General features: G+C 28.5%; 5 protein-coding genes across 8 annotated transcripts; 1 reads left to right on the top strand and 4 right to left on the bottom strand.

Annotated features, from left to right (window-relative positions):
* Window positions 1–873: 873 nt before the first annotated feature.
* On the bottom strand, window positions 874–4612 carry LOC145764131 (zinc metalloproteinase nas-13-like). Its single transcript, XM_082575721.1, has 9 exons — window positions 4410–4612; window positions 2997–3144; window positions 2646–2712; window positions 2510–2561; window positions 2101–2282; window positions 1844–1961; window positions 1614–1743; window positions 1283–1452; window positions 874–1121 (listed from the first exon to the last, which is right to left on the bottom strand). The coding sequence occupies exons 1-9, from the start codon at window positions 4519–4521 to the stop codon at window positions 874–876; spliced, it is 1227 nt and encodes a 408-aa protein (XP_082431847.1). The 5' UTR covers window positions 4522–4612.
* An 894-nt stretch (window positions 4613–5506) lies between these two features.
* LOC145755116 (uncharacterized) lies at window positions 5507–10547 on the bottom strand. 3 transcript variants are annotated; one of them, XM_082571337.1, is made up of 12 exons: window positions 10153–10547; window positions 9893–9965; window positions 9759–9810; window positions 9513–9644; window positions 9132–9312; window positions 8981–9058; window positions 8645–8838; window positions 7094–7239; window positions 6835–7026; window positions 6512–6631; window positions 6282–6428; window positions 5507–6212 (listed from the first exon to the last, which is right to left on the bottom strand). In XM_082571337.1, exons 3-8 carry the CDS (start codon window positions 9790–9792, stop codon window positions 7196–7198), a joined length of 663 nt encoding a protein of 220 aa, XP_082427463.1. In that variant the 5' UTR covers window positions 9793–9810; window positions 9893–9965; window positions 10153–10547; the 3' UTR covers window positions 5507–6212; window positions 6282–6428; window positions 6512–6631; window positions 6835–7026; window positions 7094–7195. The 3 variants fall into 3 exon arrangements, with proteins under 3 accessions (XP_082427463.1, XP_082427471.1, XP_082427455.1); XM_082571345.1 differs by lacking the exons at window positions 5507–6212; window positions 6282–6428 and having other exon boundaries at window positions 6626–6722; XM_082571329.1 differs by lacking the exons at window positions 5507–6212; window positions 6282–6428; window positions 6512–6631; window positions 6835–7026; window positions 7094–7239 and having other exon boundaries at window positions 7265–8838.
* A 362-nt stretch (window positions 10548–10909) lies between these two features.
* LOC145763363 (uncharacterized) lies at window positions 10910–13660 on the bottom strand. The gene is made up of 6 exons (XM_082574798.1): window positions 13419–13660; window positions 13187–13256; window positions 13031–13082; window positions 12867–12959; window positions 11976–12147; window positions 10910–11835 (listed from the first exon to the last, which is right to left on the bottom strand). Exons 1-6 carry the CDS (start codon window positions 13628–13630, stop codon window positions 11595–11597), a joined length of 840 nt encoding a protein of 279 aa, XP_082430924.1. The 5' UTR covers window positions 13631–13660; the 3' UTR covers window positions 10910–11594.
* A 140-nt stretch (window positions 13661–13800) lies between these two features.
* LOC145763413 (uncharacterized) lies at window positions 13801–15892 on the top strand. Of its 2 annotated transcripts, none has more exons than XM_082574857.1 (6): window positions 13801–14020; window positions 14264–14349; window positions 14493–14562; window positions 14776–14895; window positions 14980–15126; window positions 15196–15892. In XM_082574857.1, the coding sequence occupies exons 1-6, from the start codon at window positions 13909–13911 to the stop codon at window positions 15456–15458; spliced, it is 798 nt and encodes a 265-aa protein (XP_082430983.1). In that variant the 5' UTR covers window positions 13801–13908; the 3' UTR covers window positions 15459–15892. The 2 variants fall into 2 exon arrangements, with proteins under 2 accessions (XP_082430983.1, XP_082430981.1); XM_082574855.1 differs by having other exon boundaries at window positions 14490–14562.
* A 1926-nt stretch (window positions 15893–17818) lies between these two features.
* LOC145764129 (low choriolytic enzyme-like) lies at window positions 17819–18297 on the bottom strand. The gene is made up of 2 exons (XM_082575719.1): window positions 18198–18297; window positions 17819–18036 (listed from the first exon to the last, which is right to left on the bottom strand). The coding sequence occupies exons 1-2, from the start codon at window positions 18280–18282 to the stop codon at window positions 17819–17821; spliced, it is 303 nt and encodes a 100-aa protein (XP_082431845.1). The 5' UTR covers window positions 18283–18297.
* Window positions 18298–23637: the final 5340 nt, after the last annotated feature.

Here is a 23637-nt window from a genome sequence, read left to right as displayed (position 1 = left end):
GGTTAAAACGGCAATAGAGTATGTCGTTGTAGTGGCAATGGAGTTAATATGCACTTTAAATGTAAATGTTTTTAAGTATTGGGCAAACTAACAATTAATATTTTAATTTATTTTAATTTTATTTCTGGGAACACCTCTTGTTTTTAAAAAAACTGGCCAACTTTCATATTTGAAACCAAAACCATTAATAAATTGTTTTTTTTATTATATTTAACTGTTATACAATTTTTTGACCAGTCGCAAAAAAAATTTCGATGGTAGTAATATAATATATAACTAGATTTATTTGATAAATAAAATATGGTTTGAAATCATTTGATCATTTTTAAAATTAATCTTTATTGATAAATAAAGTTATGCATAAACATTGGTTAATTAAAAATAATAATTAAATTAATAAATCAAATATTACGTATTTAATTATTAAACTAAAAACCTATTTAGTTATTATACTTAAAATTTCAGAACATAAACAATTTAACAGTTTTAAAAAATTAATCTTTAAGTTTTATTAAAAAATTTGCATTTTTATTGCAATAAACAAAAAAATATTTTAACACATTTTTAATTATTGATATTTATATACATTAGACCAATATTTTAATTCTTAAAACTGATTTTTAATTTTTTAATTAAAAAACAACCATTTAAATATAATAAACAAACAAAAAAATTTTAACCAAGTTTTAAATTGTTAATATTAGAATTAATTTTTGATTTTTAATAAAGAAACAAGCATTTTAATATATATAACAAAAAAATTATTTTTTAAATATGTTTTTTAATTACTAATATTATGAAATATATTATACTACATTTTAAATGCTTGATATCAAGTTTTAATTAAAAAAAAAAAACAGAAACGTGAAATCATTAAACCATATCACCGGTATTTTTGGCTTTTTTTGGGGCGCACCGATACATCGCATTAATCTGATAAACATCTTCTGTAGAAAATCTTTCTCGCTGAGATACAACTGGTTTCTTAGTAAGTTTTTCAATAATGGTAGGTTGCTGATTTTTCGAGAAGGCATCCCCCTCATATTGCATAATCGAATTAAGGTCGTACGGGGATTCAAATGAATAGATAGCTGTCCGTTTGTTAAAGTTGTGATTGAATCCTACAAGTATAAACAAAAATTTACAATTTTTAATATAACATGTATATATAGAACACATCTATATCTTTGTTACATTTGTTATACATTGTATTATTCAAATAAAAATATGACATAAACTAATGATGGTAAGATTAGTTGGTAATTAAATAATTGTTGTAAACCTTCAATAATGTTGTTGTATTGAACAGTCACGTGTTCATCTCTATCTGGTCTTGATTGTTCATGCCAGAATCCGAGGGCATGCATGATCTCATGTTGTACAATTCCTTTCTTCTCACAGCGATACCCGATCGAAATCTCTTGTCTACCTCCCCGTCTACCCATATAAGACCTTTAAAATACAAAAAAATGTGGTTCAATATATGTCTTTTTTATTAAACAAGGTGTATTGTTTTTCTAAATTTAGCTCCATCATTAGGCTTGTTAGGTAAAGAACAATTTTAAAAAGTTTGTTTAAATTCTTAAAAAAATATGTATTTTAGTTATTAGTACCAGCAACCACCATCAGCAACAAAAGCTAAATAATCTTGAGAATTAACTTTTTGGTTTTCGACAAAGTCAAGACAGGTAAAGTTAGAAAATTCATTCATTGCCGATTTAATTGCATTTCGTGCTTTTGTGCCTAAATTAAAAAAAGGTATTTTTTTAAAAAATAATAAATAAATATTTTTTCTAACAACTTTAAATTTAACAAGTAAAAAAATAAATATCATGTGACATACCCATAGTGGAGTCTATGACGTAGGGGACTTTAATTCTTCCACCTTCCTTAATCTGATCCCATCTCAGTAGTCCGACAGATGCTGCAAACTCCACACCAGGGAGAAGAAAATCATAATTCTGAAAAAAAATAAATAAGCGTTTTTGTTACAACAGTTAATTAAATCCATATCAGGTGTGTTTATTTATTTTAAATACTCTGTAAATTTAATTTTAAAAAATGTCTAAAAAAAATATACTAATTACTAATATTATTTACTAGTTTAATCATGTCTAAATCTTGCTTCTCAAATTTAATGTCTCCCTCCAGAAATCCGTCACTCTTACAATTACAATTGATTGGGCATCCTATTTCGTTCGATTCATACCCAGTTAATCTACAATTTTGCTCGCAAATTGAGGTTTTAAATTTGCACTTAAAGTTAACGCCCAGAATTTGACCTAAAAAAAGATGTTTTTAACGTCAAAGTTCTCGTTCGTTTATTATGGTCACCTTTTGTTTTATTTTTACCTAAAAAGTATGTTGTAAAACTATTTGATTGTAATGTTTATAAAGCTAATAGGCCCAATTAAAGTCTTAATCATAATAGGCCTAAGCTTTTCATATGCCTAATCATTGAAATCGTTACATTGAGAGAAAAAAATTATATAAAGTTGAATTTACTTACTTAATGGAATCAATTTGTTGTTAGACTTTCCCATTAAAACTTCTTGTACAGTCTGGTTAATATTTAAACCCTTTGTTAATATACAAGATATATTTTTAAGCTATTTATTGACAATTTTAAGGCTAAACAAATGTACCTTTTTTAAGTCATCATTGCGAAAGGTTATTTTTTTGTTTTGATCCAAGAATTTAAAGTTCTTGCAGCTAAAAGTTAGAAGTATAAGCATTAAAATGTTTTATTGTTTATTAAAGTTGGTTATCTGTAATCAAAAATATGTTAAATTAATTTAATCACAAATCTGTTTTTTACAATAAATCTAAATTACATTTTAGTTCTACGCTATACTCATTAAGATAAATATATTTGGGCAATGAATTTATACAAAAATTGTTTTTTTTTATGAAAAATATAAAATAAATAACTTTATAGGAAAGAAAAGCAAATGGATACAATATTTTGCATTTTGTGTAAATCTGTTCTAACTTACCTATTAAATTTCCCGCATACTTCATCACAATTTTGTCCTGAGTTATATGCAAGAGATTGGCAGCAATTCACACAGTTATTGCCTTGCTCCAACTGACTTGACTCTTTAACAGCATATACAATCATCAGCAGAAAAAATGCCAGATTAACTACAGCAACAAGAATCAAATTATTGACTTTTGCCATTTTATTGCGCCTTTTTGTATTGCCACTATGGTTTTATTTGCGCCTTTTTTGTATTTCCACCCTTATATTACCTTTAAAAGACTTATAAATATTGCTAAACCAGAGTTCGAGATTTATTAGTTTTGGAAACCAACTTGTTTATTGTTTAAGCATACTCTTTGGTTGTAAAAAACACAGGAAATTTAAATATCAAATATGTATCCTCAATTAGATTTATTTGATAAGTAAAATGAAAAACTCGAAGAAAATGAAAAACTCGAAAATGAAAAACTCGAAGCGTTAGTGCGACCGCAAAAATTATTTTTTAAATATAAAAAAATGCCAATAATGTTAAATTAGTAAAGTAGTTTTTAAAATATTGGGGTTTGTAGTAACTAAATTTTAAACAGGTAATCCCTACACCAATTGCATTCTAGTTTGTTTTAATGTGAATAAAACGGAGTTAATATTTAACTTATTTTATAATTTAACTTTTTACCGAATCTTTTAAAAAATATCGCAAAAGAGTAAAGATATATGTTAAGTCCATTTATATGAAAACTGATTTATATTTTTTCATTAATTTTAAATACAATTTCACACTCGGTTGGACACCATTAGCCGCTATTGTGCACTTCTTTTTGGATCGCCTTATCGCCTGGTCATTTCAAGTTTTTCCCTTTTTTCCAGCGTTCTTAGTCACGTGATTTGTGTTTCGCCTTTTTGTCTTTATTTGTATCATAACTTGGAATAATTTTGGAATTCTACTTTTAGTACGTCATATATTTAGAATACGATTCGCCCTGTTCTAACAATTCATAAATGGTCTTTAGTTAGCTTTTTGTTAAAAGTAATATGGATTTGTAAGTGTTAAGCCAGTATTGTTTTTGTTAATTGTTTTTCTTGTGTATTGAATATTGAATACATTGTAGAGTATTTCAATTGTTGTATCAGTCGAGTTAGACAGTTGCAATTCTGGGCCCATTATCGGTATTATTTTTATATTAACTGAGATCAATCTGTGATCAAGGGGCGTATTTTATTCTCCGATCAACCTATTGTTGGTCACGTGGGGTATAGTTAGACAAACCCTACAATATATACATTTAAATGTAACACAAAATGCAAAAGCGGGGGTTACCAGAAAATTCAAAAAACAACATAACAGCACCAATATCGTATCTAGTAGCGTATCATTTGTTAAAAAATGTTTATACGCTAATTTTTAACTTAAAAGTAAAAAACGAACCTACAACTTCTTCCATCTCCGTAACACAACTATCAAGAATGAGTATTGTTGTAATGACTAATGCTATGTTAACAACGAACGACACAATGTAAATAAACTTTGTTGTTTGCATAGTAATATTTAGCCACAAATTTTATATTTAATGCTATTTTTATCTAAACATTAAAATTCTAACAATTTTAAAATTATAAAATTTATGTCAATTTATATTTTTTTACCGTAACTGTAGCTTAAGTTCACCAACTGAGAGAAAAAACAGTATGCGCGCTCGATTTAAAAAGGTACGCAAAAAAGGGGAAATAACTGAACACTTTTCAATAATACATACAGGTTGACTCGGTAGAATGTTTATTAGTATGCTCTAACACTTCATAGCAAGTACTCGATAGCAAATCGAAGTTTAAATAAACTTTGTTGTTTGCATAATAATATTTAGCCACAAATTTTATTTTTAATGCTATTTTTATCTAAACATTAAAATTCTAAATTCTATGTCAATTTATATTTTTATGCCCTAACTGTAGCTTAAGTTCACAACTGAAAGCAAAAACAGTATGCGCGCTCGATTTAAATAGGTACGCAAAAAAAAGGCCGCAAACCCGATCACTTTTTACCATACATACAGCTTGACTCGGTAGAATGTTTATTAGTATGCTCTAATACTTTATAGCAAGTACTCGATAGCAAATCGAAGTTTAAATAAACTTTGTTGTTTGCATAATAATATTTCGTTTCAGACAGGTTAAAGTAGATTAAATAAAAGACAATTTTTTTTAATAAGTACGACCCATGCTTTTTAAAATTTCCAATTAATTTTTAAAAACTTCTAAATTGTTTAATTTTTTAAAACTTTTAAATTGTTTATTTTCTAAGGATTTAAGTCTAATAATTAAATAGGTTTTTAGTTTAATAAATACGTAATATTTGATTTATTAATTTACTTATTATTTTTAATTAAGAAATGTTTATGCATAACTTTATTTATCAATAAAGATTAATTTTAAAAATGATTAAATGATTTCGAACCATATTTTATTTATCAAATAAATCTAGTTATATATTATATTACTATACTCAACAAATTTTTTTTGCGACTGGTCAAAAAATTGTATAACAGTTGAATAAAAAAAAAAAATTATTGAAGGTTTTGGATTCAAATAAAAATATGAAAGTTGGCCAGTTTTTTAAAAACAAGAGGTTTTTCCAGAAATAAAATTAAAATAAATTAAAATATTAATTGTTAGTTTTAATTGTTAAGTGCATATTAACTCCATTGCCACCACAACGACATACTCTATTGCCAATTTAACCGCCATCATCAAAAGTTAGGAATAATAAAGTTATATTGTTTGTAATAGAGGTAAAGGGCAGTTGCATAAATAATAGTAACAAAAAAGGTATTGAGGAATATTAGTAATAAAGGTAATACAAATAAAATAGGTAAAAATTATAAAAATGGCAGTAGTAGTAGTTGAGGTAGTAGTGGTAACAGAGGTAATATTCATTTGTTTTATTTTGTTTTGGGCCAAGTTTTGTATTTTTTAAGAAACCATAATCACCCCAAAAAAAAATCGTGATCCTTATTTGCAACTAAATGCGAATGGGGACCCGTTTGAGCGGTAACAAATATTTCTTCCCCTTCATCGAAATTAAAAACTGCTCCGTGTTGCGATACTTTTGTACAACTGGGTGCCCTACTATGTTTCTCACCCCCTAGGAAATAATTATTTTCCAGAAGAACGAATCTATGGCGATTATGTTTATTTTTATAGTAGGTCACGTGTCTGTGTAATGCCGCAGTTCCTGAAAATTAAAATCACAATATTTTTTGGTTGTTTAAATGATAAATATTTTATAAAAAATGCTTCTTACTAGTTGCATTGTATTTAAATTTAAGTTGACTGTAAACATAGTATCTTCCCGGCTTTTCAATTTTCAGTGACTTATGATTATGTAAGGAAACGCCAGAACAAATCATGTTGTTATTTGCGTCATCCCAGTAAGTTATTTCCTGTTCATCTATAAAAAAATTTAGAAAAAGGGTAAATAAAGTATAAACATTATGTTTTTAATTAATTGATTTTTTTAAATAGAATACTTACGATGATAATGTTTAGGTTCATTTTGAATAGCATCTTTATGTGCGGTTACTTGAGCTCTTGGTCTCTTGATCTCGGTTAAGTACTTGTTGTTTTGTAACTCTTTGTTATGATGTTTAAACACTAATAGAAATATTAGAAACAGAAAATTAAACAAAGAAATCGATCCTTTATTTGGGTTTTTCCGAAGCAGAACCAACGCCAACATTTGTTGCTAATGAAAAAAATCAATAAAAGAACCGAAAAGAGAACTTAAAATTAAGGAAACCAATTTATTAAAGGTTATTTTGTTTCTATAGTTACGTTATTAAAAAGAAACTGAATACCTTTTAAAAATTCAAGGGGTTCAGGTGGATTCGAACACTCAAGTCAATTCGAACACTCGATACTTTTGTACAACTGGGTGCCCTATTATGTTTCTCACTCCGTAGGAAATAATTATTCTCCAGAAGAACGAATCTTTGATGATTATGTTTTATTTTTATAGTAGGTCACGTGTCTGTGTAATGCTGCAGTTCCTGAAAATTAAAATCACATTATTTTGGTTGTTTAAATAAAATTTATTTAAAAAAAACTGTTTCTTACTAGTTGCATTGTATTTAAATTTAAGTTGGCTGTAAACGTAATATCTTCCCGGTTTTTCAATTTTCAGCGACTTATGATTATGTAAGGAAACACCAGAACAAATCATCTCGTTTTTTGTTTGCATTCTTTGTTATGATGCTTGAGCACTAATAGAAAAAGTTGAAATAAAAAATTATTCAAAAAAAATCAATTTTCGTTTGGGTTTTTTCGAAGCAGAACCAACGACAACCTTTGTTGCTAATGAAAAAAATGATTAAAAGAATCGAAAAACGAACTTTAAATTAAGGAAACCAATTTAACAATGGACATTTTGTTTTTATAGTAACACCATTTTAAAAAAAACTGAATACCTTTCAAAATCAAGGGGTGCAGGTGGATTCGAACACTTAAGTTTTTTATTTTTTATAAAAAAAAGTTTTTCAAAAACCTTACACACAAAAAGAGAAAGTGATTTGTTTGTATTGTAAATGCTTTTTATGTCGAGGCTTCGATACTTATTGTTTTTTATAAATGATTTTTTAAAGGTCGCTACATACGTTGGGCCCATGACGACAGTTCCTATTTTGCTATTCTCTGGCTTTTTTGTGCGGTTTGAAACCATTCCATGGTATCTTAAATGGATAAGTTATGGTTCTTATGTTCGGTATGGTTTTGAGGGAATTATTATTTCAATATATGGTTTAAATCGAACCAATATACAATGCTTCAATCAAAAAGGTTGGTTTAAAATGGTTCTATTTATTTGGCGAATTTAAATACATGCTTGATAAAAACTTTTATGTTTTACCAGGTATTGGTTGTCCGTTTGAAGACCCAACCATAGTTTTACAAGAAATGGACATTAAAAAAAACAATCTTGGCTTTGATTTCATGATTTTAGGGGTCTTTTTTTTGGGACTAAGATTTTTAGGTTATCTTGTTCTTCGCATTCGGGTTCGGTTGGAAAAATAAACGATATGTTTGTTCGAGGAATATTCAAATAAATAAATTATTGTGTATGGCATTTAATTAAATCATATTTATCACCATTTTTATGTGTTTTTTTTCAAAAATTTGCATACTAGAAGCGGATTTGCGTATAGGTTTTTTACTGTTGGTTGTCAAAATTTAATTTAAGCAAAGTTAAGAGTTTTATATCTTCTACAAATATTAATTTTTGATAAAAGTGCGTTGGTTAGAAGTTTAATTAATTTATTTGCGTAATTTACGTACACCCACATATTGTTTAAAGACTATGACAAGTGCTAATAAACTGCGCTCTTTCGCAAATATAATTTTTAAAAGTTGACTGACAGCATTCATTAATTTATTTTTTACTGCATTTAACTTTGCAAATTAAAAAAGCCTTTTAAGTTGTCGTTTTTATTTACAGCCGAATAAAAAAAATTTATTATTAAAAAAAAATTAGCGAAAATTTTTTACAAAATATAAAATACAACTTTATTTAGTTCAACAGACACTACATTTCGTAAAGTCCAAAATAAGTTTCCGACTCGTGCGAACCAAGCATTATACCTTCAGGTATTGTATAATTTACTATCAACTCGTCACCTTTGACCAAGTTGAAAGTGCTTGTGGTGTCCAAGCAGTCGATTCCAATCGGTGTAACTCCTTCAAGCCTGTGATGACATGCATCAAACTCTACGTTAGGGTTAACCATATCTGAGGCTATCATAAGGGTTTTGTGGTTGTAGTTTTTTCTGTCAAGTTTTAGGACTTGATGGGTGACGCTTAGTTTTCCCCTCCTAAAATGGAATAAATGACTGGTTTAATTATCTATTAAAACAAAAGTGAAAGAGATTAATACATTTTTTTTAAGAGAATAATTAATCTGAGATAATAAAATATTTTTGTTAACTTTCGATATATGATTAATAATCTTCTTACCTTTTGTTAGAGCATGGTTTGGATATTGTTTTGCCATTTTTTCTGTATGCCAAAAGTCTTCTGCAGCAACTATAATCACTAAAACAAAAATGTACTGGTTTATAACCTCTAAATTTTTGTTGATCATACGGTCATACAATAAAATATTCACGTTTTGTTGTAACCATGCACGCCCTCCCAGGTCGGAGCAAAAGTAGAATGAAGATACAAGATGTAGATACCGCTGTTCAATATTGTTATCACTCCAGTTTCACGTGAGAAGGAGATGTTTTCCGACTTAACAGCGAATCCAGCACCTTTTCGGTATTCCCACTGTGGTGCCCTTATAATACCTTTAAAAAGATTTAAATTGTTTGCAACCGTTTGGGCTTTACACATCCACTATTCTTAGGTAACACGATAAGCTAGTTTTGACTCGGTCAATAGTTAAGCTTACAAGTTTGGTGTCTAGGTTTATCTTCTTTGATCGCAAAGAAACACAGAAAATTTAAATAATAAGTCATTTTGGGATTATTAACGAGTATAAGTTTACCTGTTTCGTTTGATGGTTGAGGTTGACCGTCACATGTTAAATGGGCGTAGGCTCTATCCCCGTTTAAAACATATTTTTCGATTTTGGACAAATGTTGTTGTGCTTGTTTCTCATCTTTTGTACTATGTTTAACTAAAAAATTACATTTATTTTAAGGTTATAAATGTCAATTTATATATTAAAGCATTTATATTCTTTAAAGTTGTGACAATCTGAAATAATTAAATACAAACTGAGTTTACTTACCTATTTCATTCCATCCGTTGTTTGACTCTTCCATCAAAACCTCTTGTACTGCCTGTTTAATATTTAAACACTTAGTTACTACACGAGCCTTATTTTAAACTATTCATTAAAATTTTAGGTCTAAACAAATGTACCTTTCTTAAGTCATCGTCGCTATAATCTTTTTTTCTGTTACGATCCAAAAATTCAAAACCCCAATTCTTGCAGCTAAAAGTTAGAAGTTATAAGAATTACCAACTGTTATAGATTATTTATGTTAGTTTTTAGCGTGAGTGTATGCACTAAAATTGTTTATAAATTAGGTTTATAATCGATTTGTGACTTGTAATAGCTGCCATAATTTAATCAAGACCCTTACTCAAAAACAATTTTAATGTATTCTACTATAACTAACCTATTGATTTTCCATATACATTATCACAGTTTTGTTCTGAGTTAAATGCCAGAGATTGTTGGCAACAATTTACACAGTTAATATCTTGCTCTAATTGGTTTGATTCCTCATTGATCTGTAAAAATTTCGGCAGAAAAAATGCCAAAATAAATGTCAGCTCCGCCACAGCAACAATCAGTATCAAAACATTGGCACGACATGTTTTAGTTTTATCTGCCATTTTACTTTTATAATTTTGTTCTTAAGTTAACTCTATTTGACGAAATGAAATTATATTATAACGTAAATGCTGTTTTAAGTTTTAACAAAGTTAAACTTCTTGTATGAATATCGATTTCCCAATTTTACTACATAACATAAAAACTACTCTATTTAAAACAAAATAAACTACTTTATAGATTAGAAAACTGTACATCACAGCATAGTACAGTTCTTGTTTCAAAATATGTGCGAGAGAACTATATGGTTAATTATAGGGGATTTCCCTTTAAAAATTTTCCGTAGGTGAATTTTCTCGCTTGAGCAGTCGGTATTTTTCCATTCGTTTCAGACTTAAGTTAAAGATAGTCAAATAAAAAAAAATGTTTTAATAGGTACGACCCATGCTTTTTAAAATTTAAAATTTAAGTAATTTTTTTTAAGTCAGCTTTTATTTTTTTGTTCTACTACGAACTATACTACAAAACATATTAAAAACGTAAAACGTAAAAAATAAAATAAAAAACCTTTTTCGATATTACAACAAATAAATGCACATTGTCCTTAAATTTAAATCATAGTTATTTTTAAAATAACGTCACGAAATACAGGTTACAAAGTCAGCCTATAATTTAGTAACAAACGTTATGGGGTATTCAAGGGTATGGGGAATTCTTGCCATAAAAGGAACTAACGTTAATTCTTGCCATAAAAGAACTTTTTGTTGCTTTCAGCGTGTTTGTACCTGTTACTTTTCTCCGTCTTTTGATTCTTTTCCACTTACTTAAACGTCACCCGATTAAAAAGGGGATTATAAGGGTTTTTTTAACGTACAAAAATAAATTTTTGTGCGAAACATTATCTCGTTTTTGGGTATATTTCTGATTTAAATAAAAAAAAGATTACAGTTTCCCTTTTTATTTTTAAAAATAAATATTTTTATACTTTTTATTTTCGTTGTTAATTTGCATACAAAAATCTACTTTTTTTAAAATATAATTTATCCTTTTAACTTTTGGCAGGTGAAAAATTAAACACACGTTTAGTTACAATCCTATATACAAAAATATAAAATTTAAGAAAAAATTATTGTAATATATAAAAATTAAAAACAGAAAACTAAAAATAATTTAACAACACGCCACAACTATCATTAAAGCCTTATCACCGTTGCAATTTAATTGTTTTTTATATACAACCTTTTTTTGAAGTCAATGGTATTTACAAAGAACTACAAACAAAACCTAGTTTAAAAACACAACGTCGAAAAATGTTTCGCTTTCCTTATTGGATAATTTGTAGTAATCAGATGTCGTATAATCGATGTAAAGGTGGGCATCCTTCTTCATATCATGAACTGTACTGGAAAATATACTGATTTTATCTTGGTGGTGGACAGGTTTTGTGTTTTCCAGAAGTAAAACTTTTTGATCATCTCCCATGCTCGATTTTCTAACGTGATGAGACAAGTGTTGCTCGGCGTCTCTGTTTTAAATCAAAACTTTTTAGTACCATTGTAATTATTTTTTAGATTTAAATTTATTTATTTTGTTAGTTATTTTTGATTTAGGAAGAACAGTTTTGGTGTATATAACATTTGTTACAGATATAGTTGCTGTAAGTACCTTTTACGTCGTTTTTTATTTGTTTTAATAAAGGTAGTGTGGATATTAATTAAGTATCTTCCCGACATTTTTATTAATATTGATCCAGTGGAAATTTCGCAATTAACCATGCTCTTTGAGAATGCTTCTCCGTCCTCGGATTTGCAGGTCCATTTTCGCTGTGAATTTCCATCTGCAGAAGAGTTAAAAAAATTAAAAATAAATCACACGATCTTTTTTATCTTCGAATAAATTACACCACTAAAACAAACTATTGACTGGTAAAAAAAATTATATTTTTAAACTGACATAAAAAAAAACATTACGACCGTTATTTTCAGTTTCTAGTTGTTGGTTAATTATCTATAAAACTATATTTAAAATCGAGGGGAAGTTGCAAAATTACGTAATTTTACATTAAAGCCCTTACACAGGACGCGAAGTGCGCAACGCGAAATTTGGGAACTCGCTTTGCGAGTAGGCGAGTGTTTACACCAGACGCGAACTTGTCGCGACTACTAAGTTTCCTATATAGAATTTTTTTATTTATATTTGTTTAAAATTAACTTTCATGCATTTATTTCAAGAAATTTAAAAAAATTATAATATTTTATTGGTGTCGGGTGCACCTACAGTCAAAATATATCTTAATTTAGGTAATTTAGTAAAAAATATACTCGTAATTAATATATTCAATGTATTTTTTAATAATATAAGTTTGTAAACGTATATAACTGCATACTTTAGAACTAAGTCGCCTTTTAATAGCCATTTTTGCGTACAATTGGCAAGCGAAATTCGCGCGCTTGGTGTAAACGGGCCTTAAGTCTTGAGAATCCTAAAGTGGAAAGCCTAAACTTCTCGTTTAGATAAGATTACATTTTCACACAGCAACAAAAAATCATTTTTTACCCAAAGAAAGAACATGTGCTGCTGGCCGAATAACGTGAGTTATATTTTGCAGTAATTTCTTTTGATCGAAATTCTTGCACATTTCTTCAACCTCTAAAAAGTTATATTTGTTAACTATACAATTCTATCAGGTAAACGTATACACAACTTTTGTTTGTACGTACTTTTCTTTGTCCATGCTTTATCGTTGCGATAGTCAAATGTCTTTTTTACTACCTGCAAACATATTTAATTAAAAAAATGCACTGAATATTTAGATCTTTGCAAAATATACGTAAAACGTTAATAATAATATATGTTTCGTTGCTTAACTAACGTACTTTGTAAGTCTGGTTGTAACTCCAGTATGGAAGTTCGTTTGCAGCATTCTTGTGTCCACATTTAATTAAACTGAAATAAAATAGCTTACATTCACTACAACGTAAAAGTAGGCCCATTAATTTAATACAGAATAACAATAATAACTTGACTGAGTCAAAGTTATATTATCGATGAAAATCCATCGTCACTTTCATTTACTATATTTATTTAGTTAAAAATAAGTTAAGTTACCTGTTTTCGCATTTTTTGGAGCAATCAAACTTTGCATTTGCACAGCATTGAGTACATTTCATAGTGTTGTGCCATTGATTTTGTTTAACGCTGTACTGTAGATAGAAATAGTAAAATACGCCGTACTCAATTGATAAACCAATTAGCATTAACAGCAAAATAACTAGAAATACCCAACTCTTACTGAAACAATTTCCACTGTCTTTTGACATAACTATTCGTAGCTTTTACCTATACGATGTGATGCGACAAACTAACAAACACTACACTCAGCCAACCGTTTGTATAGCAAAGACGAATAATAACCTTTTTTTCACGTACGCTTTAAAACAGACGCGTGTGTAGTTTGTGCTTTTAGTTGTAGTGCGATCTTAGACTACAGTTACGGTAAAAATGAAAAATGACTTAAATATATAATTTTAAAATTGTTGAAAATTAAAGTTTAGATAAAAAATAGCATTAAATATAAAATTTGTGGCTAAATATTACTATGCAAACAACAAAGTTTATTTACATTGTGGCATTCGTTGTTAACATAGCATTAGTCATTACAACAATACTCATTCTTAATAGTTGTGTTACAGAAATGGAAGAAGTTGTAGGTTCGTTTTTTACTTTTAAGTTAAAAATTAGCGTATACATATTTTTTAACAAACAATACGCTACTAAATACGATATTGGTGCTGTTATGTTGTTTTTTGAATTTTCTGGTAACCCCCTCTTTTGCCTTTTGTGTAATTTTTAAATTTGTATATGTTTACTCTCTTGCGACATCTAATGGTATCACGATAAAATAATAAAATTAAAAAATAAATTAAATATTAACGCCGTTTTATTTACATTAGAACAAACGAGAATGCAGTTGGAAAATCTTATAAACAATGCTGAATTGCAGAAACTTAAACCAGGAGTTGAAGCAATTGCAAATCAGGTATTTTCTTTTTATATTATACCTTAATATTTATTATATTTAAATACTTAAAGCTCTAGATTAAATATTTGTGTAAAGTTTTTGTAATTTTTTTTTAATTTGGATAATTACTTGACATACTTTTTAAATTTTTTTTGCAGAAGGTAAAACTCGCCATTGAAAATGAAAAACTTAAGTGTTCGAATCCACCTGCACCCCTAGAATTTTTGAAAGGTATCCAATTTCTTTTTTTAATGGTGTAACTATAGAAACAAATCAACCATTATTAAATTGGGTTCCTTAAATTTTAGTTCCCTTTTCGGTTCTTTTATTTTTTTTGTTAAGTAGCAACAAAGGTTTTGGTTCTGGCTTTGGTTCTGCTTGGAAAACCCAAATAAAAGATTAATTTTTTTTTAATTAATTTTTTATTTCAATTTTTTCTATTAGTGTTTAAGCATCATAACAGAGAATTTCAAAACTACAAGTACTTAACCGAGATCAAGAGACCAAGAGCTCAAGTAACGGCACATAAAGATGCCATTCAAAATGAACCTAAACATTACCATCGTAAGTATTCTATTTAAAAAAATTTAATTAATTAAAAACATAATGTTTATACTTTATTTACCCTTTTTCTAAATTTTTTTATAGACGAGCAAGAAATAACTTACTGGGATGACGCCAAAAACTCTATGATTTGTTCTGGCGTTTCCTTACATGATCATAAGTCACTGAAAATTGAAAAACCGGGAAGATACTATGTTTACAGTCAACTTAAATTTAAATACAATGCAACTAGTAAGAAGCATTTTTTATAAAATATTTATCATTTAAACAACCAAAAAATATTGTGATTTTAATTTTCAGGAACCGCAGCATTACACAGACACGTGACCTACTATAAAAATAAACATAATCGCCATAGATTCGTTCTTCTGGAAAATAATTATTTCCTAGGGGGTGAGAAACATAGTAGGGCACCCAGTTGTACAAAAGTATCGCACCACGGGGCAGTTTTTAATTTCGATGAAGGGGAAGAAATATTTGTTTCTGCTCAAACAGGTCCCCATTCACATTTAGTTGCAAAAAAAGATCACGATTCTTTTTTTGGGGTGATTATGGTGTCGTAGAAAGTTTACAAATTTGGCCAGTTTCTGGCCTAATTTTCATTAAACTAAGATATATCCTTTTACCATGGGTTAAAGGTTTTCTACGACTGGAAGGATATTGCAAACTCAGAGGAGTTTTGCAAAGTAAGCAATGTCGTATCGTCTTTGAGTAGGGCGTTGGAGTAATTTGTTACACAATCGATTAGATCTTTAAAAATATCAGCTAAAGGTTAAGGAACTGGCCAAATTGTTAACTTCTGTGTCTCCATAATCCTAAAATTGATTTTATAAAGGCAAAATTTTTCTTTATATGTATTATAATCTTAAAATAAACCTAATAACAAATAAACCATGCAAAAATTCTTAATTTTACCTGTGCCTCGCCACCAGGCATCCTCATGAAATATGTTACAAAAATACTTAAAAATTAAATTCGCTTAATACAAAAACACTCAAATTTATATAATTGTATTTTTTAGTTTAAATAATTTTACTTAATTTAAGTTATTTAATGTATTGAAATATTTTTAATGTTATAAAACTTCTTTCTTATTTGTGAAAGCCTGTTTTAGTAAAATTTGGTATAAGTTTAAAGTTAAGTGACTTAGAAAAAGTAGATTTATGTAGATATTTAAATCAAAGATTTTTTTAAGTCAGCTTGTTTCTGTTCTTTTTATGGTAACAAATAAAATGTGCTAAGATGTGTGATTTTTTAAACACCGCCTACATCACTACCTTAAATATATATTCATAATTATAATTTTGTTAATGAAGAAGTCGATTTCTTAAATTTTTAAAATCAATTTAATTTTGCCTGTTACTGAATAGTTTTTTAATCAGTTTTTTTATTGCAGTTTTAACAGACGCTGTTTAGTTTTAACCATTCATTTTCTACTTTGTTAATGCAAAAGTTTTTATCAACACAATAGTCAAGGTTACATTTACCCATTAACATAATTTAATATTACTTAACACAAACTTTGTTTATACTTTCTGCTGATTATTTTGACGCTATTTTATTTTAAGTCTAAATAGCGGCACAAAACGGTTACATTTTTAATTATCATGCTTTACCAATTTTTTCGATTAAGTTCGCAAGGAAGTCGATTTTTGTGTTTCGATTAAGTTCGCAAGGAAGTCGATTTTTGTGTTTCGATTAAGTTCGCAAGGAAGTCGATTTTTGTGTTTCGATTAAGTTCGCAAGGAAGTCGATTTTTGTGTAAAAACTGAAAAGGTAATAAGTTATATGATGTTTTTGCAGAATATGGAAAATTTTTAGACTTGTATGTTTGCATGGGTTGTTTTGCTGTTGTTAATTTAATAACAGGCAGTTCTAACAGATCGACGTCGCCAGTAACGGTAACGGACAGATGACAGACCAGTCTGGAAAGTGGGGCAGCGTGCACGCACGAAATTTTTTTCGGTGGAAAAAATGCACGTCTGAAATTAACGTTTTGCACGCTTGGTTTTTTAAAAATTGCAAACACGCAATACTGACGCCCGATGGTAGCATATTTAAGCCAAAATTAGGTAAAAACACGCAAAAATAAATCACGCTTGCACGCGTAGACTGTGAATTTTAAGACGCGTGCACGCGCGGTCACGAAATTTTTTTACGCTTGCACGCACGAGATCTGGTCGAAAACTAGCTTACTTTCTTTTTAGGCGTTTAGTTAGTATTAAAAAGATTAAATTAATTTTAAAACAAGTAACAAGATATTTTAAAAGATGTTTGGGGAATTTTTTTTTGGGGGGGGAGGGGGCATTTTTTTTTTTTTAATATTTGTATAAAGTTTCCGTAATTTTTTCACTTTTATATATTTTTTAAAATTGTTTTGCAGAAAGTAAAAATTTCCATCAAGAATAAAAAACTTAATTTTTACCTATTTAATTTGTATTACCCTTATTACTAATATTCCTCAATACCTTTTTTGTTACTATTATCTATGCAACTGCCCCTTACCTCTATTACAAACAATATAACTTTATTTTTCCTAACTTTTGATCATGGCGGTTAAAACGGCAATAGAGTATGTCGTTGTAGTGGTAATTGAGTTGATATGCACTTTGCATATAATAATTTTTGGGAATTGGGCGAACTAAATAAATATTTAATATTTTTTAATTTGATTTTCGAAGTCAACTTTTGTTTTAGTCTAACGGGCATGTAGTTTTAGATATTGTATTAAATATAATTAAAGTATTTTATTAAATATACCTTAAACATATATGTGTAGTGACAGGAATGCAAGTTTCGCGTTAAGCTGATAATAAATTAAAAACTATAACAGAACAATTATTTTATCATTATTAAAAAAATTGTTCTTCTTTTTACAAATTCGTTAAATGTTGTGCTTCTCTATAATATAATATGTATTTGGCTATAAACCACACCTATACATCGCATTAATCTGGAACACATCTTCTGTAGAAAAACCGTCTCGTTGAGAAATAATCGGTTTCTTAGTAGATTTTTCAATGATGGTTGGTTGCTGATTTCTTGAGAATGCATAACCCCCGTAGTGCATAATAGAAGTAAGGTCATACGGGGATTCAAATGAATAGATAGCTGTCCGTTTATTAAAGTTGTGATTGAATCCTACAAGTATAAACAAAACTTTACAATTTTTAATATAACATGTATATATATAACACAACTATATCTTTGTTACATTTGTTATGCACTGTATTATTTAAATTAAAATATGACATTAACGAATGATGGTAAGATTAGTTGGTAATTAAATAATTGTTGTAAACCTTCAATAATGTTGTTGTATTGTACAGTCACGTGTTCATCTCTATCTGGTCTTGATTGTTCATGCCAAAACCCGAGGGCATGCATAAGTTCATGTTGTACAGTTCCTTTCTTCTCACATCGATATCCAATCGAAATATCTTGTCTACCTCCACGCCTACCTATATATGACCTTCAAAATACCAAAAAATTAGATATCAACCACAAGTTGTCTATTAAAAAAAGGTATATTTTTATTAAACATGGTGTATTGTTATTTCTGAAATTAGCTAAATTATTAAGCTTGTTAATTAAAGAACCATTTGAAAAAGTTTGTTTAAATTCCTCAAAAAATCTGAATTTTAGTTATTTATATACCAGCAACCACCATCAGCAACAAAAGCTAGGTAATCCTGAGAATTAACTTTTTGGTTTTCAACAAAGTCAAGACAAGTGAAGTTCGAAAATTCATTCATTGCCGACTTTATTGCACTTTGTGCTTTGCCACCTAATGTAAAAAAGGTTTAAACTTATCGGATATGCACTGATCAAATTAACGTATTTAAAAAGTAAGTACACATTTCAACAATTTTAAATTTAACAGGTAAAAAATAGAGGTTACGTGACATACTCATAGTGGAGTCTATGACGTAGGAGACTTTAATTCTTCCACCTTCCTTGATCTGATTCCATCTCAGTAGTCCGACAGATGCGAACTCCACATCAGGGGGAAGAAAACCATAATTCTGAAAAAAAATAAATAAGCGTTTTTGTTACAACAGTTCATATCAGGTGTTTATTTCCATATCAGGTGTTTATTTATTTGAAATACTCTGTAAATTAAATTTTTTTAAATGTCTGGTGTAATTAAAAAAAAAATATTCTAATTACTAATATTATTTACTAGTTTAATCATGTCTAAATCTTGCTTCTCAAATTTAATGTCTCCCTCAAGAAAACCGTTGCTCTTACAATTACAATTGATTGGGCATCCTATTTCGTTCGATTCATACCCAGTTAATTTACAATTTTGCTCACAATCTGAGGTGTTAAACTTGCATTTAAAGTTAACGCCCAGAATTTGACCTAAAAAAAGAAAAAAAATATGTAACGAGTTTTTTTTAACGTCAAAGTTCTCGTTCGTTTATTATGGTCACCTTTTGTTTTATATTTACCTAAAAAGTTTGTTGTAAAACTATTTGATTGTGATGTTTATAAAGCTAATATGCCTAATTAAAGGCTTAATCATAGTAGGCCTAAGCTTTTCATATGCCTAATCATTGGAATCGTTACATTGAGGGAGAAAAATTATATAAAGTTGAATTTACTTACTTAATGAAATCAATTTATTGTTAGGCTTTCCTATTAAAACACCTTGTACTGTCTGGTTAATATTTAAACACTTTGTTAATATACAAGATATATTTTTAAGCTATTTATTAAAATTTTAAGGCTAAACAAATGTACCTTTTTTAAGCCGTCATTGCGATAAGCTCTTTTTTTGTTTTGATCCAAGAATTTAAAGTTCTTGCAGCTAAAAGTTAAAAGTATAAGCATTAAAATGTTTTATTGTTTATTAAGGTTGGTTTTAAAAAAAGAACATTGTAAAAACGGATTATTGGTATGTGTATATTAGCAAATATCTGTAATCAAAAATATGTTAAATTAATTTAATCACAAGTCTGTTTTTTACGATAAATCTTAATTGCATTTTAGTACTGTATACGCATTAAGCAAAATACTTGTCTACCTCCCCGTCTACCCATATAAGACCTTTAAAATACCAAAAAATGTAGATATCAACCACAAGTTGTCTATTTAAAATATATATTTTTTTATTAACATAATGTATTGTCTTTCTAAATTTAGCTATATCATCAAGCTTGTTAAGTAAAGAATAATTTCAAAAAGTTTGTTTAAATTCTTAAAAAAATCTGTATTTTAGTTATAAGTACCAGCAACCACCATCAGCAACGAAAGCTAAATAATCTTGAGAATTAACTTTTTATCATGTTTTTTTTTTAAATCCCACTTTTTGTTAATACAATTTTTTGATCCGTCGCAAAAAATCACTAAGCGCTTGCTTGTAGTGTAGGGAATTGGGTCAGGAGAGTGACAAAAAAGTCCAGCAATGTATTAAAATACTTAAACTAAATTCCTAGGTAAAACCTTATCAAATAGAATTCTGGCTAACATACTTTATTGATAACAATATATATACAAAAAATTACAATATTACATTACGTTAAATCATTTCTAAACTGACATCATTATCATATAAAATACACTAACTTCTTTCTCCACAATCACAATTATCAAAAAAATACAACACACCTACAACTTCTCCTTCCACGTAAAGCGACACCTTAATCAAATGGAACATAATAGACACAAACTAAATTATTCTGCGATGCGAAAATAAGTAATATACTGGGTTAAATAATACAAAACTACATTACATGGCTGTACGTTTCACTGTCAATTAAAAATGGATGGTAATTCTATATCAAATTAATTAATTATCACAAGATTCAAGAAAAAATATATTCAGCAAAAATCTGACGCATACATAGAAAAACTATGTCACTATTGATAATGTTTTTTTTTAGGTTTTTACTATATAGTAAAAACTGAACAACAACAGGAAATGTTATCGAGATATAACCTAAATTCAAAATTGTGGCGATGATATGTACATATAGCGTCTATACAATGTTTAACCATTTCAATATAATGACGCAATAAATTTGGTAATTCTAATTACCTTATGAGGTATTAGATCTGTCCTTGAATAAAAAGGTATTTCTTAGTTTTCATATCTCTTTGAGTAACTAATACATATAAATATTGTTTCTTTGCAATTCTCTTATTGTTAATAAATTTGTACGGCTTTTAACCGCATAGAATGGTAGCGAGTTTGCACAGTTATTTGGGTTCACAGAACGAAAGTTATTATTTTGCTTGAGAAGGGGTTCTTTCATATTTTTTTTTTGTACCTTATAATGGGTTGGTCCTGGTTGATAGTGTTGATAAAGTTTGTAAATATTTTTGCTTTTAATATCCCCAGTTTTGCGGCGGAAATTACATAACGGCTGTCAATGCAGGTGATTTTGGCCATTTCTTGCCGTTCTTTGTGAACCAGCATCACAGCTGTTTTGAGGCTAGGAAAGCCTTTGCAGCGTAATTGATTGCGATGCTAAGTGCTTTTCCTACAGTAGTAATATATATATAAGAAATATATGCAAATTGATGTTTCAAGCTTAAGTAAGCACATTATTTAAAATAATAAACTGATTTAAAAACAATACCTCAATGCGTTTATAGAAAACCTTTTATAAGTAAAATTTTGTTAAGAACAAAGTATTCAATATAAACAAACCAAATACATATTCTGTTTTTCAAGATAAGGCAGATGCATACCAGATACATATATATATAGATCAACAGGCACATGTTATTTTAGAGATTGTAATCAATATGATTAAATTGTTTTTTTTAGTAAATTGATTTTCACCTAACGGCTTTGACAACTTGTAAAATAAATCTGCTGGTATAACCAGTGGATCCCAACCTACATCCTTCAAGCATGTAATGGCATGCATCAAACTCTACGTTAGGATTATCATAAATATGGCTTTAAGGGTTTTGTGGTTGTGCTTTTTGTGTCAAGTTTTTGAACTTGATAAGTGACGCTTAGTTTGTAATATACAGGGTTACAACTTTAAGAGTTATAACATAAAGTTAAACACAAATGTGAAGAAGCGTAAAATCAGTATACCTTAACACCGGTATTTTTGGCTATTTTTTTGGCGCACCGATACATTGCATTAATCTGATAAACATCTTCCGTAGAAAACCTTTCCCGCTGAGATACAACTGGTTTTTTAGTAAATTTTTCAATAATGGTAGGTTGTTGATTTTTTGAGAATGCATCTCCTTCATATTGCATGATCGAATTAAGGTCGTACGGGGATTCAAATGAATAGATAGCTGTTCGTTTGTTAAAATTGTAATTGAATCCTACAAGTATAAACAAAAATTTACAATTTTTAATATAACATGTATATATATAACACATCTATATCTTTGTTACGTTTGTTATGCACTGTATTATTTAAATTAAAATATGACATAAACTAATGATGGTAAGATTAGTTGGTAATTAAATAATTGTTGTAAACCTTCAATAATGTTGTTGTATTGAACAGTCACGTGTTGATCTCTATCTGGTCTCGATTGTTCGTGCCAGAATCCGAGGGCGTGCATGATCTCATGTTGTACAATTCCTTTCTTCTCACAACGATACCCGATCGAAATCTCTTGTCTACCTCCCCGTCTACCCATATAAGACCTTTAAAATACAAAAAATGTGGTTCAATATATGTCTTTTTTATTAAACAAGGTGTATTGTTTTTCTAAATTCAGCTCCATTATTAGGCTTGTTAGGTAAAGAACAATTTCAAAAAGTTTGTTTAGATTCTTAAAAAAATATGTATTTTAGTTATTAGTACCAGCAACCACCATCAGCAACAAAAACCAGGTAAGCTTGAGAATTAACTTTTTGGTTTTCGACAAAGTCAAGACAGGTAAAGTTAGAAAATTCATTCATTGCCGATTTAATTGCATTTCGTGCTTTTGTGCCTAAATTAAAAAAAGGTCTTTTTTTAACAAAATAATAAATAAATATTTTTTCAAACAACTTTAAATTTAACAAGTAAAAAAATAAAGATCATGTGACATACTCATAGTGGAGTCTATGACGTAGGGGACTTTAATTCTTCCACCTTCCTTAATCTGATCCCATCTCAGTAGTCCGACAGATGCTGCAAACTCCACACCAGGGGGAAGAAAACCATAATTCTGAAAAAAAAATAAATAAGCGTTTTTGTTACAATAGTTAATTAAATCCATATCAGGTATTCAAATACTCTGTAAATTAATTTTTTTTAAATGTCTGGTGTAATCAAAAAAAATATATACTAATTACTAATATTATTTACTAGTTTAATCATGTCTAAATCTTGCTTCTCAAATTTAATGTCTCCCTCCAGAAATCCGTCACTTTTACAATTACAATTGATTGGACATCCTATTTCGTTCGATTCATAGCCAGTTATTCTACAATTTTGCTCACAAATTGAAGTGTTAAACTTGCATTTAAAGTTAACGCCCAGAATTTGACCTAAAAAAAGATGTTTTTAACGTCAAAGTTCTCGTTTGTTTATTATGGTCACCTTTTGTTTTATTTTTACCTAAAAAGTTTGTTGTAAAACTATTTGATTGTAATGTTTATAAAGCTAATAGGCCTAATTAAAGGCTTAATCATAATAGGCAAAAGCTTTTCATATGCCTAATTATTGGAATCGTTACATAAGAGAAAAAAATTATATAAAGGTGAATTTACTTACTTAATGCAATCAATTTGTTGTTAGACTTTCCCATTAAAACTTCTTGTACTGTCTG

This window comes from Corella eumyota, chromosome 1 (genome assembly GCF_963082875.1).
Source record: "Corella eumyota chromosome 1, kaCorEumy4.1, whole genome shotgun sequence".
NCBI lineage: Eukaryota > Metazoa > Chordata > Ascidiacea > Phlebobranchia > Corellidae > Corella > Corella eumyota.
Note: the sequence above shows the minus strand (reverse complement) of the source record. Positions and strands in the feature narration are given on the sequence as shown.